The sequence below is a fragment of the Eschrichtius robustus genome, chromosome 10 (assembly GCF_028021215.1).
Source record: "Eschrichtius robustus isolate mEscRob2 chromosome 10, mEscRob2.pri, whole genome shotgun sequence".
In the NCBI taxonomy this organism is placed as follows: domain Eukaryota; kingdom Metazoa; phylum Chordata; class Mammalia; order Artiodactyla; family Eschrichtiidae; genus Eschrichtius; species Eschrichtius robustus.
The window spans coordinates 36,245,914-36,258,450 of NC_090833.1; the positions used below are offsets into that span (position 1 = coordinate 36,245,914).

At 39.0% G+C, this 12,537-nt stretch overlaps 1 protein-coding gene across 5 annotated transcripts in view; it reads right to left on the reverse strand.

Annotated features, from left to right (window-relative positions):
* MELK (maternal embryonic leucine zipper kinase) overlaps positions 1 to 12,537 on the reverse strand; it is a 77,668-nt gene that overhangs the window by 21,975 nt on the left and 43,156 nt on the right. For all 5 annotated transcript variants that reach the window (XM_068552256.1, XM_068552254.1, XM_068552252.1 and 2 more), the window contains 2 exons: positions 11,831 to 11,929; positions 5,458 to 5,544 (listed from right to left, as the gene is read on the reverse strand). In XM_068552256.1, coding sequence (XP_068408357.1) covers positions 5,458 to 5,544; positions 11,831 to 11,929 — 186 coding nt within the window. The remainder of the gene's footprint in view (positions 1 to 5,457; positions 5,545 to 11,830; positions 11,930 to 12,537) is intronic.

The window sequence follows — 12,537 nt, forward strand, 5'->3', positions numbered from 1 at the left end:
TCTCTTCGTTTACTTTCTTGTTTTGGTGGAACATTTCCTCCAACAACTTCCTGAGTGTGGATGAAGAGGAGGTAAATTTTTTGAGATCTTGCATGTCTGATAAATGACTGTATGCTATCCACACGCTTGACTCTGGTTTGGCTGAGTATGGAATTCCAGGCTGACAATAATTTCCACAGCTTTGAAGGCATTGTCCCATGGTCTTCTAGCTTCTAGTACAGTTATCGAAAAATCTAAAGTCTTTCTGATTCCCAAGCCTTTGTGTATGACCTTTTGTTTCTTGTCTCTAGAAACTTTTTGGATCTCCTTTTTCCCCCTAGTTTTCTGAAATTTCACTAAAACAGGCCTTTGTGTGAATCTATTTTCATCCATTTTGCCAAACCCTAGTTAAGTCCCTTCATTCTTAGAAACTCATATCTTTCAGTTCTGGAATATTTCTTCTTGTACTATTTCTGTGATGGTTTCCTTCCCCTTCTTCTTCTCTGTTTTATCTTCCTGCAAATTCTATTATGTCTATGTTGGACCTTTCTTACCCCTTCTCTTTTCTTTGTGCATCTCTTTGCTTTAGGTTCTATTTTTGAAAGATTTCACATTACCTTCATTTTCAAACATTTCTACTGAGCATTTCATTTCTGTAGTCATATTTTAAATCTTTAAGAGTATCTCTTAAAATGTCACTAATTTAGTCATCTTATTCCTATTTCAAAAAAGAAATATCTTCTCTTATCTCAGAGAATATTAATTATTGTTTCTTAGCTATTTTCTTCCACTCCCTGCATTATCTGTTTTTTTCTGAGCATCTTTGCTCTTTCTTCCTTCTCTCCCACCACCCCATTTGTTTTGATCTTTGACTTTCATGTTAGAGGCCGTCCTCAAAGGTCTGGTGATCTTTGGCTGTCTGTCTCTATTTGAAAGCAAAGAGTATACTACGCAGCTACTTAAGACTCTTGTGTAGTTTAGGCCTGCTCATTACCTTATGGGCTTCTCTCTAAGGTGAACAGACAGGAACCTGAACTCCCAACCATTGGTATAGCAGGTCTTTTCTCTTGACTTTTCCCTAGAGATGAGTCTCCCAATATTTTCCCCAACCCCACTGCAATTAGGATAAAATCCTGATCCCAGCATTCTCAGAGTTGAATAGGGAAGAGAGTTACAGGCAGTGGTTCACTGTTCAGTAAGAGGAATGTGTGTGTCAATGCATCCATTTCAGAATGGCTCATCACCCCCACCTGAGCTGCATCTGGTACAAGAGTGCCTCTCGTTCAATGTCTCCAATCTTCTGCTGGAGTGGAGAAGAGGTGGCTATCATACAGCACAAGGTAAACAGAGGGACCTAGCAATCTAACTGCTCTTAATACAGACTTTCAACCAATCTTCCTGTTTCCACCCTGCTCACTTCCCTGACTCCAGAGGTTCCCAGGACCTCTGATTCCTTAGCCTTTCTGGAGCTCCAGGGCTCTAATCAATTTGCTTACTGCCTTTTCCCACTGCAGGCACTTTGCTTTCAGCTTTCTCCAAAATGCTAGGTCAACTGCCACTTAGCTATTTTGTAACTTCTAAAATTTTACTGACATTTCTTTTGTCTCCTCTTTTATTCTCTTCATTGTGAATTGTTTGCCTTTTTATTCCTTTATTGTTATTTTAGTGAGGTTTTAGGAAGTGTTGGATGTAAACATGTCTGTTCAATCTACGTGAATAACTGAAAGTTTCTAAATAATGTACTCAAGAGTTTGAGACTCTGCCCTGCAAAAGTGTTAAATTTTAATGCTAAATAATATTTTGTGCTATGTACCTCACAAAGTACACGATCCAAAGAGGTCTACTATCACCTCTGATTTTATTAATAAATTTTATCTGTTAACATTTTAGATGGCCACAATCATAGTATATGCTTTGAAATTTACATAATGGATCCATCAATCTAGTGGAAGAAGTATAACACTGTGATAAATTATCATGGAATATTGCCTTTAATCCAGAAAGGTTGGGGGAAAGGAAGGACGGAAAAGGTTTCATGGAGAAGGTACTTGGAAACCAGGTGGAAACTACATAGTTATAATCACTCTCTACTTTCCAGAAGCTACGTTAAAGGTTTTTTCTGCACCTCCCACATCCATGGTCTCATGTGTGATAGCTGCCTTTTTGAAAGAGATGCCATAAACTGATAAGAGACAATTGCTCAGAAACAAGCTGCCACTTGCTTGTCAACAATGGCATAACCCAGGCATTGTAAACAATACCTGGAAGGCGCTAAGAGTTTTAGGTGGAGTTTTCTAAACAGGCCTCAGAGTTTTATAATCCTGGAAACTCTACTTCCCTAGGCAAAAAAGCATCCTTTTAATAACTTTTTTGCCACAGCCACTTCATATTACTTATTACAGTAAGATGCACAGGGGAGTTCTATGTTTAATAACAGATAAATCAACACATTAGTTATGCTTTTCAGGTGGTGTCGATCCCCAAGTCTAATGCAACCAATGTCTCCCTTATCTTTTAGGCAGCTCCCTCTTTTGAAAGTCAAATGTCTGAAAGTAAAGCAATAGGTCTATCTGTTATAAAGAAGGTTCCATTTCTAGAAAACAAAAAACATTTTAAAATCCCCAGTTACTGTTCAGGCAAGCCAAATGTTAAAGGACTGCCCGGGCACCTGGGCTGAGGAGAGGCAGCTACTGGAACAGAGGGTTTGAGAAATTGAGGAGTGGCCCACCATCCTTCTCCTGACCTTGCTCCCGAGGCCCTCAATCTTTAAACTTCCACCACCAGAACACATGGGTGTTTGCACTGCAGGGGTGAGAGGAAAGGATCTGTCTTGGTCTGTAGGTTCTCGTGTGCACATGCGACCCTCAGCGAAGCCAGATAGATAACTGGCTGCTCCACAACCCAGGGCCACTCACGGCTGGAAGATCGGGGAAAAGCAAGGAAAGCTATGAAGTGGAAGCTCTAGCACCACAGGAAATCTCAACAGGACTATGAGATGGCTCAAAATCATGATACATGAGAGACTCTCACTTCCACATACAAAAAGCAGTTTAAGAATGCTCATGGATATAATATAAAAGTGGTAGTTCCATGAGTTGAATGTTTGGGAATAATATTGTTTCTCTCTCTTTACACAAAGATCAGCAGCACCATACCCAGCATGGATCACATTAAACTGATCTCTGTCCTGTCTAGCCAGCCCCTAGAGCTCCCAAGATGCCAGAAAAAAAAATATAACAGACCACGGCTGATCTCAAACCTGGTTTTCCCAAGGCTCTTTAAACTGGAAAGTACCTAGAACCAATGTGAATTCTCTGAGACCACCCAGACCAGGATTTTTCAGCTTCAACACTATTGATAGTTGACCTGGATAATTCTTTGTGGTGAGTGGCTCTTCTCTAGGATATTTAGCAGCATCCCTGGCCTCTACCCACTAGATGCCATTAGCATATACACACACACACACACACACACCCCCACCCCGTTGTGACAACCAAAAATGTCCCGAGGGGCAAAATCACTCCCAGTTGAGAACCACTGACTTAGACCAATGCTTCACAAGCTTTAATGTATAGATGAATCACCTAGGGTTTATCAAGATGCAGATTCTGATTCAGCAGGTCTGAGGTGGGACGGAGATTCTGCATTTCTAACAAGCACAAGGTGATGCTGATGCTGCTGATCCTAGATCACACTTTGAAGAGCAAGAATCTAGAGTAATACTTCTCAACTCCTGGCTACACACTGCAATCATTTGGAAAGCTTTTAAGAATTGTGATGCTTATGCCATACCCCAGACCAATGAAATAATAATCTCTGGGGGTGGGATTTAGGCATCAGGATTAAAGTTCCTAGGTGATTACAATGTTCAGGCAAGGTTAAGAAGATGTTGTCTACTCATCCCTACGACTGGAAAATAAGTATAAACAGGCATTTAAGAATGAGGGGAAAGTACACAAGAAGAAAAACCATTACTTTCCTCACACATTCTTGATGTTGGTCATGCCTAGCTTTCAGGATAACTGAGATCTTTAAAGAGATGTAACACCAGAAAACAATCTCTACCGCCTCATTATTTTGTTTTCTTTATCAGAAGTAAGAAAACAATTCCCATTTCCATTTCACTTTTAAGTTTGAAAATTATATGTAGACACCACATAAAGGATACTATTTTAAAGACTTTTTTTTTCCTAATGATTCTTGAAATTCTGAGTATGTTACTTTTAAGATTCAGATTTTAAAAGTTTGTGAATCTCATACTAAATTTTTTCTGGATAAAATGACATGATATATGGGACTTGCTTTGAAATACCCTAGCTAAAAAGGGCAGATGGAGGGTAGTGTTGGAATATAGAAAAAATTGGCAAAATGTTAATAACTGTTAAAACTGGATGATGAGTACATGGAAAACCATTGTTATTATACTAGTCTCTCTACTTTTGTAGGTGTTTGAAAATTTCTATAAAAAAAATTTAAAAAGAAATTTTTTGAATCCAAAATATAGTTTTCTATTAAAGAGCATTCCAAAGAAAAGGTCATGTAATTTTTTTTTAAACTTGTTCCCATGAAAACTTCGAATTTTCATTGTAAAATACTAAGGACCTGACATATCTGGCAGCAGTTCCCAATTCTTATCATTCCCTTTCATTCCATGAAAAAGTAAATTATCATTCTGTTTTCCAGACATGTTCCGTTTGTCTGGAATTGTCATTCAAAAGACGTATTATGTCATTCAAAAGAATTCCTTCATATCTCCTCCTCACTGAAAAAAATTATGGCTTAGTAAAGCTTTGGTTAGTTTAAAAAGAAATTTGCTTAAGGCCTTTACCTTCCAAGTTAGAAAAGAGAAAAAAACAAATACGATTCATAGGTGATGAGAGACATAGTACTGAACCAGGAGCCATGCTGGCTGCGATCCCTGCCCATCGTGGTAGATCGTACTCAGAGACAGCTGTGAGTGCCTCTACCTCTAGAAAAAAACCACACGTGTGATCTAGAGATTAAGCATCTGAAACAGCTAAAATGATCCAATACCAGAAATCATGATGATGATTTCATGGTATTTGGTTCATAAGGTTGGGGGTGATGCGATGCTACAAGGTTGCTTTCAGGTAAAATGAAAACTGCTTCGTGTTTACCTCATTTCTACAACAGAATCACAGTTCCATGTTAGAGAATTTAAAGTAGTCAAAATTGAAACTCTGTCAATTCTCTGGACTCGTTTGTTCTGTTTCTTAAAAGTTTTTTTTTCCATTTTAAGTCTCTTTGATCAATCTCATTTTTAAAGAGTATATCCACCAGACATCAGAAAAAAGAGTTGAGTGGAAAACACACTTAAACATAAAATAAGTGCAATATTTACACCCGTGATAAACTCATAGGTCTGAAAAATGCTATACTATTTTTAATGTACTGATAAAATAAAAAACAATGATGAAACAAAAGATATTACTCTCAAATTCATGCTGTATTTCTTACCAGTGAAATTAAATCCTCCATTGTTTGCCTGTTGTTTCTGTGGTATACAGAAAGTTCCGTTACACAATCTTCATCAAGGTGAATAAGCTACAAAAAAATTTTATCAACTTTATTAACAAAAAATTACAAAATATTTATGGTTTTGAAATTTTAAAATTACCATAATTACCTGGTAAAATCAAACACCAACATGTAAAAACAACATGAGTTTGTCAAACTCTTGGGTAAGAATAAACATTCTCGGGCTTCCCTGGTGGCGCAGTGGTTAAGAATCCACCTGCCAATGCAGGGGACAGGGGTTCAAGCCCTGGTCCGGGAAGATCCCACATGCCACGGAGCAACTAAGCCTGTGCGCCACAACTACTGAGCCTGCGCTCTAGAGCCCACAAGCCACAACTACTGAAGCCCGCACACCTAGGGCCTGTGCTCCGCAACAAGAAAAACCACCGCAATGAGAAGTCCGCGCACTGCAACGAAGAGTAGCCCCCGCTCGCCGCAACTAGCGAAAGCCTGCGCCCAGCAACAAAGAGCCAACGCAGCCAAAAATAAATAAATAAATAAATTTATTTAAAAAAAAAAACACGAATAAACATTCTCCACAATTTTTAAAGATATAAGCAGATAACAATAAGAAGTTCAAGAAGATGATGAGCTCTCTTTCCCAGCCCTTCACATTCCCCTCATCATCTGATCAACTGTTACAATTCTGCTGTGCAGCCAAGGGACTATATTCTCCTCCCCTACCACAAGACAGGGACCGGCATTTACATAAAGGAGCAGTCATCTGGGCATCCAAAATCACTGGCAGGACAACAGACTGGGTAAAACAGTGGCTCAGACTTGTAGTATATTGTCCCCCAGGTTATGTTTGGGTTTAGTGCAATCCAAGGAGCCCTTATGATGGTGCCATGGATGCTGCACAATCATCATTATGCTGAAGGTACCAGTAAAGCACAATTTTTAAAAGGAAGAAGTGACACAGCCGCTACACAAACTTTATTTTGCTTAAGAACAGAAGTTATCCAAGTATTGTGATCCCTGCATGATGAGACCTCACCAGAGATGGGGCCAGAAATGAGTTCTCAGAACCAAACAAGGATCACTGAGAATGAAAAGGCAGGAAGGGTCTGGCCTGGACCTGGAATAGGAGTTCAGAAAATCATATGGGAAAAGAATCATAAGGAATGTAATTTTAAAGTCATCTTTCCAATGTAAGAATTCGCTTCACAACAGCCCCAATATGGGATGTTTCGCTTTCTGCTTAAAGTCTTCCTCTCCGGAAGAGCTGAGATGGTTAGCTTCTTCCTCCTCCCCTAAGGTCTGTCTCCCTGTGACCCCTATCCACTGTGAATTGGTACAATCTGACAGCTGACAGGCTTTGGAAGTAGAGAGACCTTGGTTTTAATCATTACATCACAAAATAACCGTGTGACCTTGAGCATATTACTACACTGCTCTGAACCTCAGTTTCATCATCTGTAAAACAGAGATGGCACCTGCCTTGCAATATATGTAACCTATGTGGTGTACCTAGTACATCACCTTAAATGAGTAGGCCCTCAAAAAACTGTTAACTATTTTTACTATAACAGTCATAATTCTATTTCCTCTTTGGTATTAGAACTTTCAGAAATTTGAATATTCCTATTATCAACAACCTTTCCTCTCCAAGTTTTCTCTTTTCCAGTTCCTTTAACCACTGTTTTAATGATTAACCCCCCTTACCATTCTGGCCCTTTCTTTAGATCACATAGTTCAGATTTTCACTGACCTTCAAGGTACCAGCATGCGGCAGAGCAATATCATGACCTTCCCTTGTTCTGGACACCACACTTGTAACATCGGACTCAAGAGAAAGTCATGTTGCCATCATGAAACTAGAGGAACAGTACAGACAATGACCTGCATGATTGGCTGGTACAAGCTCAACCTCAAGGGTTAGGGAGAATGGGGAGACCACAAAGGTTTATACTGATGGTTTTATGAAAGTCAAAAATGCCACAAGTAAGTTTTCATTGTGTTGCTTTGACCTTAGCAGCTCCCCAAAATGTAGATTCCTGCTTCAGGAAGGGCTCAACCTCAGAAGCCCGGACACTTTACCACCCAGTTGGGTATCTTCTTGTTGATACCACTGCTCAAGCATGAAGGAAATGATTTCTGGGGTTCCCTCCATGATCTTAAGTTACTTTCTTAAAAACAAAAACCTCTCCCCCATAGCCTCTTGCTCTGTAACTTTACCACAAGGTGTGTGGAGGAAAGGAAGGAAGGGTAGGAAGGAGATGTTATCTTCTTTGCTGGGTTCCTGAACTGGAAAGAATGAAAAGAGTAGGACAAGACACCAAAGTCTGAAAAATATGGTTTATCTCAAGTTTTCCAAAGGGGCTCAACACTTTAAGTACTCTGAATTCTCAGCCACACATGCTCCAGTTAAATTAAGTACAAAAATGCATACCCAAAGCTAGCCAATTATTTTGGATTATCCGTGCCTACTACATTTCCTGTTCAGTAGGGCAGAAAATAGAACTGAATATAACTTCTATTTGATACAATACTTGGGTACTAGAGCTACGTGTGAAAATGATAGGAGATCATGCATAGAGTTACAGAATAGCATCTATATCTTAAATATCCAAGTAAATCTGGATTATTTTTTATAGTTCACTCTTGATGAAGCACAATACTGAGGCAGAAAAGCAAATATTTTGAAAAGCAATAATCCCTTATAGCTCTTCTGTATATAACTCATTTGATCCCTGTGACAGCACTGTAAGGCAGACATGACAGATTAATGACATAACATTTAAAGGCACTCTATAGATGACAAAACATGATCCAAACATACAGAAGAGACTGGCATTAGAATACACATATTAGAGGTGAGAAAATGAAGACTCAGAAAAATTTATGCAATTTGCCTGAAACTGGCATTTTTCATCCTAGGCCAGGGTTTTTCCTACCACACCATAATGCCACCTCTCCATGACTCTATTTCAGTAGCTATTCCAACAGAGACCAGACAACTAATGTTCATCACAAAGGCTACAGCTACACAGAATACAGGCCCTGAGTTTGAATTAGTTGGCCTGTCAGATCCATTATATTCTGGAGCCCTTCTGTCTGGGTTAAAATCCTGGTTCTACACTTACTAGTTGTTTGACCTTGGGCAAGTTATTTCATGATTCTGTGTCCAGTTGCTTCATCTGTAAATGGGGACAATAACACTACCTACTTCAGAGGGTTTGTATGAAGATTAAATGAGTTAATAGAGTTAAAAACACAAAGCCTTTAAGGGTACTATCCTAAGGGCTCTGTCTATATTATATTATAGTACTACAGTAGCACACTTTTCTATTATAGTAAGCATTCAATAAATATTAGTAATTATTATACTAAGATGTAAGGAAAGGGCTTCCCTGGTGGCGCAGTGGTTGGGAGTCTGCCTGCCAATGCAGGGGACACGGGTTTGAGCCCTGGTCTGGGAAGATCCCACATGCCGCAGAGCAACTGGGCCCGTGAGCCACAACTGCTGAGCCTGTGCGTCTGGAGCCTGTGCTCCGCAACAAGAGAGGCCGCGATAGTGAGAGGCCCGCGCACCGCGATGAAGAGTGGACCCCGCTTGCCGCAACTGGAGAAAGCCCTCGCACAGAAACGAAGACCCAACACAGCCATAAATAAATAAATAAATAAAATTTAAAAAAAAAAAAAAAAAAGATGTAAGGAAAATCATATACTTTTTTGGAACACTCAAAACTATGTATCTTACCTCATACTGTGCCCCAATTTAAAATAATCTTTGTGTTGTTGAAATCAGAGACTTTCTTCATTTGGGCATCTGTTCCACTGCAAACAGTAGCATATCCTACCCTATTAAGGATCACGGCTGAGAAGACGTGCAAAGCCCTCCCACACGTGGAGAAATGATGACCCCCAATGGCTGAACACAGGCATGTGCACCACCCACGTTCTCCACCTCACAAGGGCACATCACAGCTCCCCTGGCCCTGCTGCTGCGCTGCTCAGACACCGTATACTCTCCTGTCCTAGGCTCTCAGTGTTGATGGTTGTTAGCATTAAGTTGTAGCTCTAATTGTGTTTGCTCAATAGATACTGAAGATGTCTTGGAAGGTTAAAGGAAATATGGAGAAGAGAGATTTTAGGGGTTGACAGTCACAGGAGAATCTGGAGGAATTTCAGATCAGGCTGCATGGTCATAACAGTGGGCAGACTAGTGAGAAGGGGTTAAAAACAAACATAGTCTATTTTTCCAAGTATTTATATTTATTGGTGTAATTCTTCCAGAAAGCAAATTCCCCACAGCTGTACCAGGTCTACAATGTGGCATGTATCCAAGCTATTCTGTTGACCCATGCACATACCCCTCTCCACTGCAGACGTTGTAGTAGATTATCAAAAAAACACCCTCAATTATCTGAAAAGGCTATTAAAACACTTCTCCTTTAAAGCATTAAAATGCTTTTCTAACTATGTATCTGTGTAAGGCTGCATTTTCTCCATATGCTTTAATCAAAACAACATATCAAAACAGACTGAATGCAGAAACAGATGAGTACCCAAGTGTCTTCTATTAAGCTAGACTTTAAAGAAATCAGCAAAGATGTAAAGCAGTGCCACTCTTCTCACTAGATTTATTTCTTAAGTAGTTATGTTTAATTTCTTGATTTCCTTATCTGTGAAAAGAGGATAAGAACTGTACCAACTTTGATGGCTACACCTTCCATACTGGCTCTGGGTTTTGCCTTGTGGCTTGCTTTGGCCAGACATTAGTAAGCACAATGCAAGCAGAGGCTTGAAAAATGCTTGCGTGTGGGACTTCCCTGGCAGTCCAGTGGTTAAGACTCTGCACTTATAAATGCAGGGGGCGCGGGTTCGATCCCTGGTAGGGGAACTAGGATCCCACATGCCACGTGGTGCAGCCAAAAAAAAAAAAAAAAAAAAGCTTGAGTGTTAGGGTTTGCCCACTTTCTGGCTTCTTCTGGAATCCAGCTGCCATATCAAGGAGCCCAGACTAGCCTGCTGGACAGTGTGGCCCAATAAATAACCAGCACAAACAGTTGGTCTTCTGAGTGAGGCTTAGACTATCCAGCCACAGTCAAGTCACCAGTTAACTGCAGCCACATGAGTGACCCCAGGTAAGACTCACACAGGAAATGTCTGGCTGAGCCCCAAACTGCTGATCCACAGAATTGTAAATTATTATTGTTTCAAGTCACTAAATTTTGGGGTGGGTTTTTATGCAGCAATAGTTTGCTAATATACCAAGTATACATACCCCTTACATAAAATAGATAAGCAACAGAGATTTACTGTATAACACAGGAAACTACATTCAATATCTTGTAATAACCTATAGTGGAAAATAATCTGAAAAAATATACATATGCATAACTGAATCACTATGCTGTACACCTGAAACTAACACAATATTGTAAATCAACTATACTTCAATTAAAAAATATTATACATACCCTTCAGTAATGCTCACATTTTTACCAAGTTCAAATTGCCATTTGTTAAAAAATATTTTTTAAAACATTAAAGTAGGAATACTTATTAATATAATTGCTTAAACTTGCGTAGCACTTTGTGTTATTTAAAGTTCTTTCATATATATATTAGACCAGTTCTCAAGGTATGGTCTGCAGACCCCTGAGGATCTCCAATCAAAACATCTAGCAAAACAATGCAGGAGCAGGTGAGATCCAAGTGTCTTCTATTAAGCTAGACTTTAAAGAAATTTGCAAAGATGTAAAACAATGCTAGTCTTCCCACTAAATTTATTTTTTAAATAGTCATTTTTCATAAAAATATTTGTGATAAACTGTAATAGGTTTAGTACTGTTACTTGTAAATGAATCGATCAATAAATATTTTAATAAGTGAATAATAAGAGCATAAAGGGGCCCTCAGACTTAAAAGTTTGAGAACCTCTATAACCTTATAACTACTCTGGGAAATAGAAAGAACAGGTTTAACCTACTTTTTACAGACGAATATATAGGTTTGGAAAAGTTAAGTAACTTGCCTAAGATTCCCAGAGCACTGTTCACAATCCTGACTACGTGAGAAACACCAGGGAGCTTTTAAAAAATATCCATTAATTGCTGTGGGACAGGGCACAGGCACTTTTTTTTAAGGTCCTTGTGATTCTCATGTGCAGGCCCGGTTAGGAGCCACTGTCCTAGGGATTAACGGGCAAATATACAATTCAGTTACAATCTCCCAAACACCAGTCTAACAGATAAGTCTACAAAATATATTTCCTTTTGTATTCAGACCACATCATTGTACATCCTGAATCCACACAAAGTTTTTGTTTTTGTTTTTTAATTTTACTGGATTTCATTTTACTTACAGGAGTCTTGCTTTGCCACTCAACAGGAAAGTTGTAATCTTGCATGATCCAGGGATGGTTCAATAGATTTTTCACAGAAATCCGTTTCTTTGGGTCCACCTAGTGGCCATTGAGAGGTAGCTGGAGATTAACATTTTAAATAGAGAGCATAGAACACCTTTCCTTCTGAGAACTCAAAATTCATCAGAACAGATGTAAACTTTATCATCACAGAAATGCTGTCAAAGACCTTAAAATGGCCTTGGAATAAATTCTTTTAAAAAGGGAATAGAGGCAAGAAAACTATAGCTACCAACACGGGCTTAGAAGATAAATGTTTAACAAACATGAACTTCATTGGTATGGACATTATTCATGAAGTTCAGTCAATCTATTGTATGATGTAATAGTCTTTTGCTGGAAAACCTATTCACAGGAAATATTCACCAATTTAACATTCAAGCAGGCACAATGCAGGGCATTCACACTGAATATGCAATCTCTACCTCCGATGAGCTTACAATCACATATAACAAGTTGAAAAGCACACCTTTCTTTTCCATTTGTAAATTTCAAATGTGAGGAGAGAAAAATTAATCAACAAAGATTAAGTTTTGGGGAGTTTAGAAGAAAGGATGAGGTGTTTTCAATCTCATTATGGAGATTTGGTGGTCTTGCCCTACTTAAGGTAGGTGAGCTTAAGGTAAATTTTGAATAAAAAGTAGAGA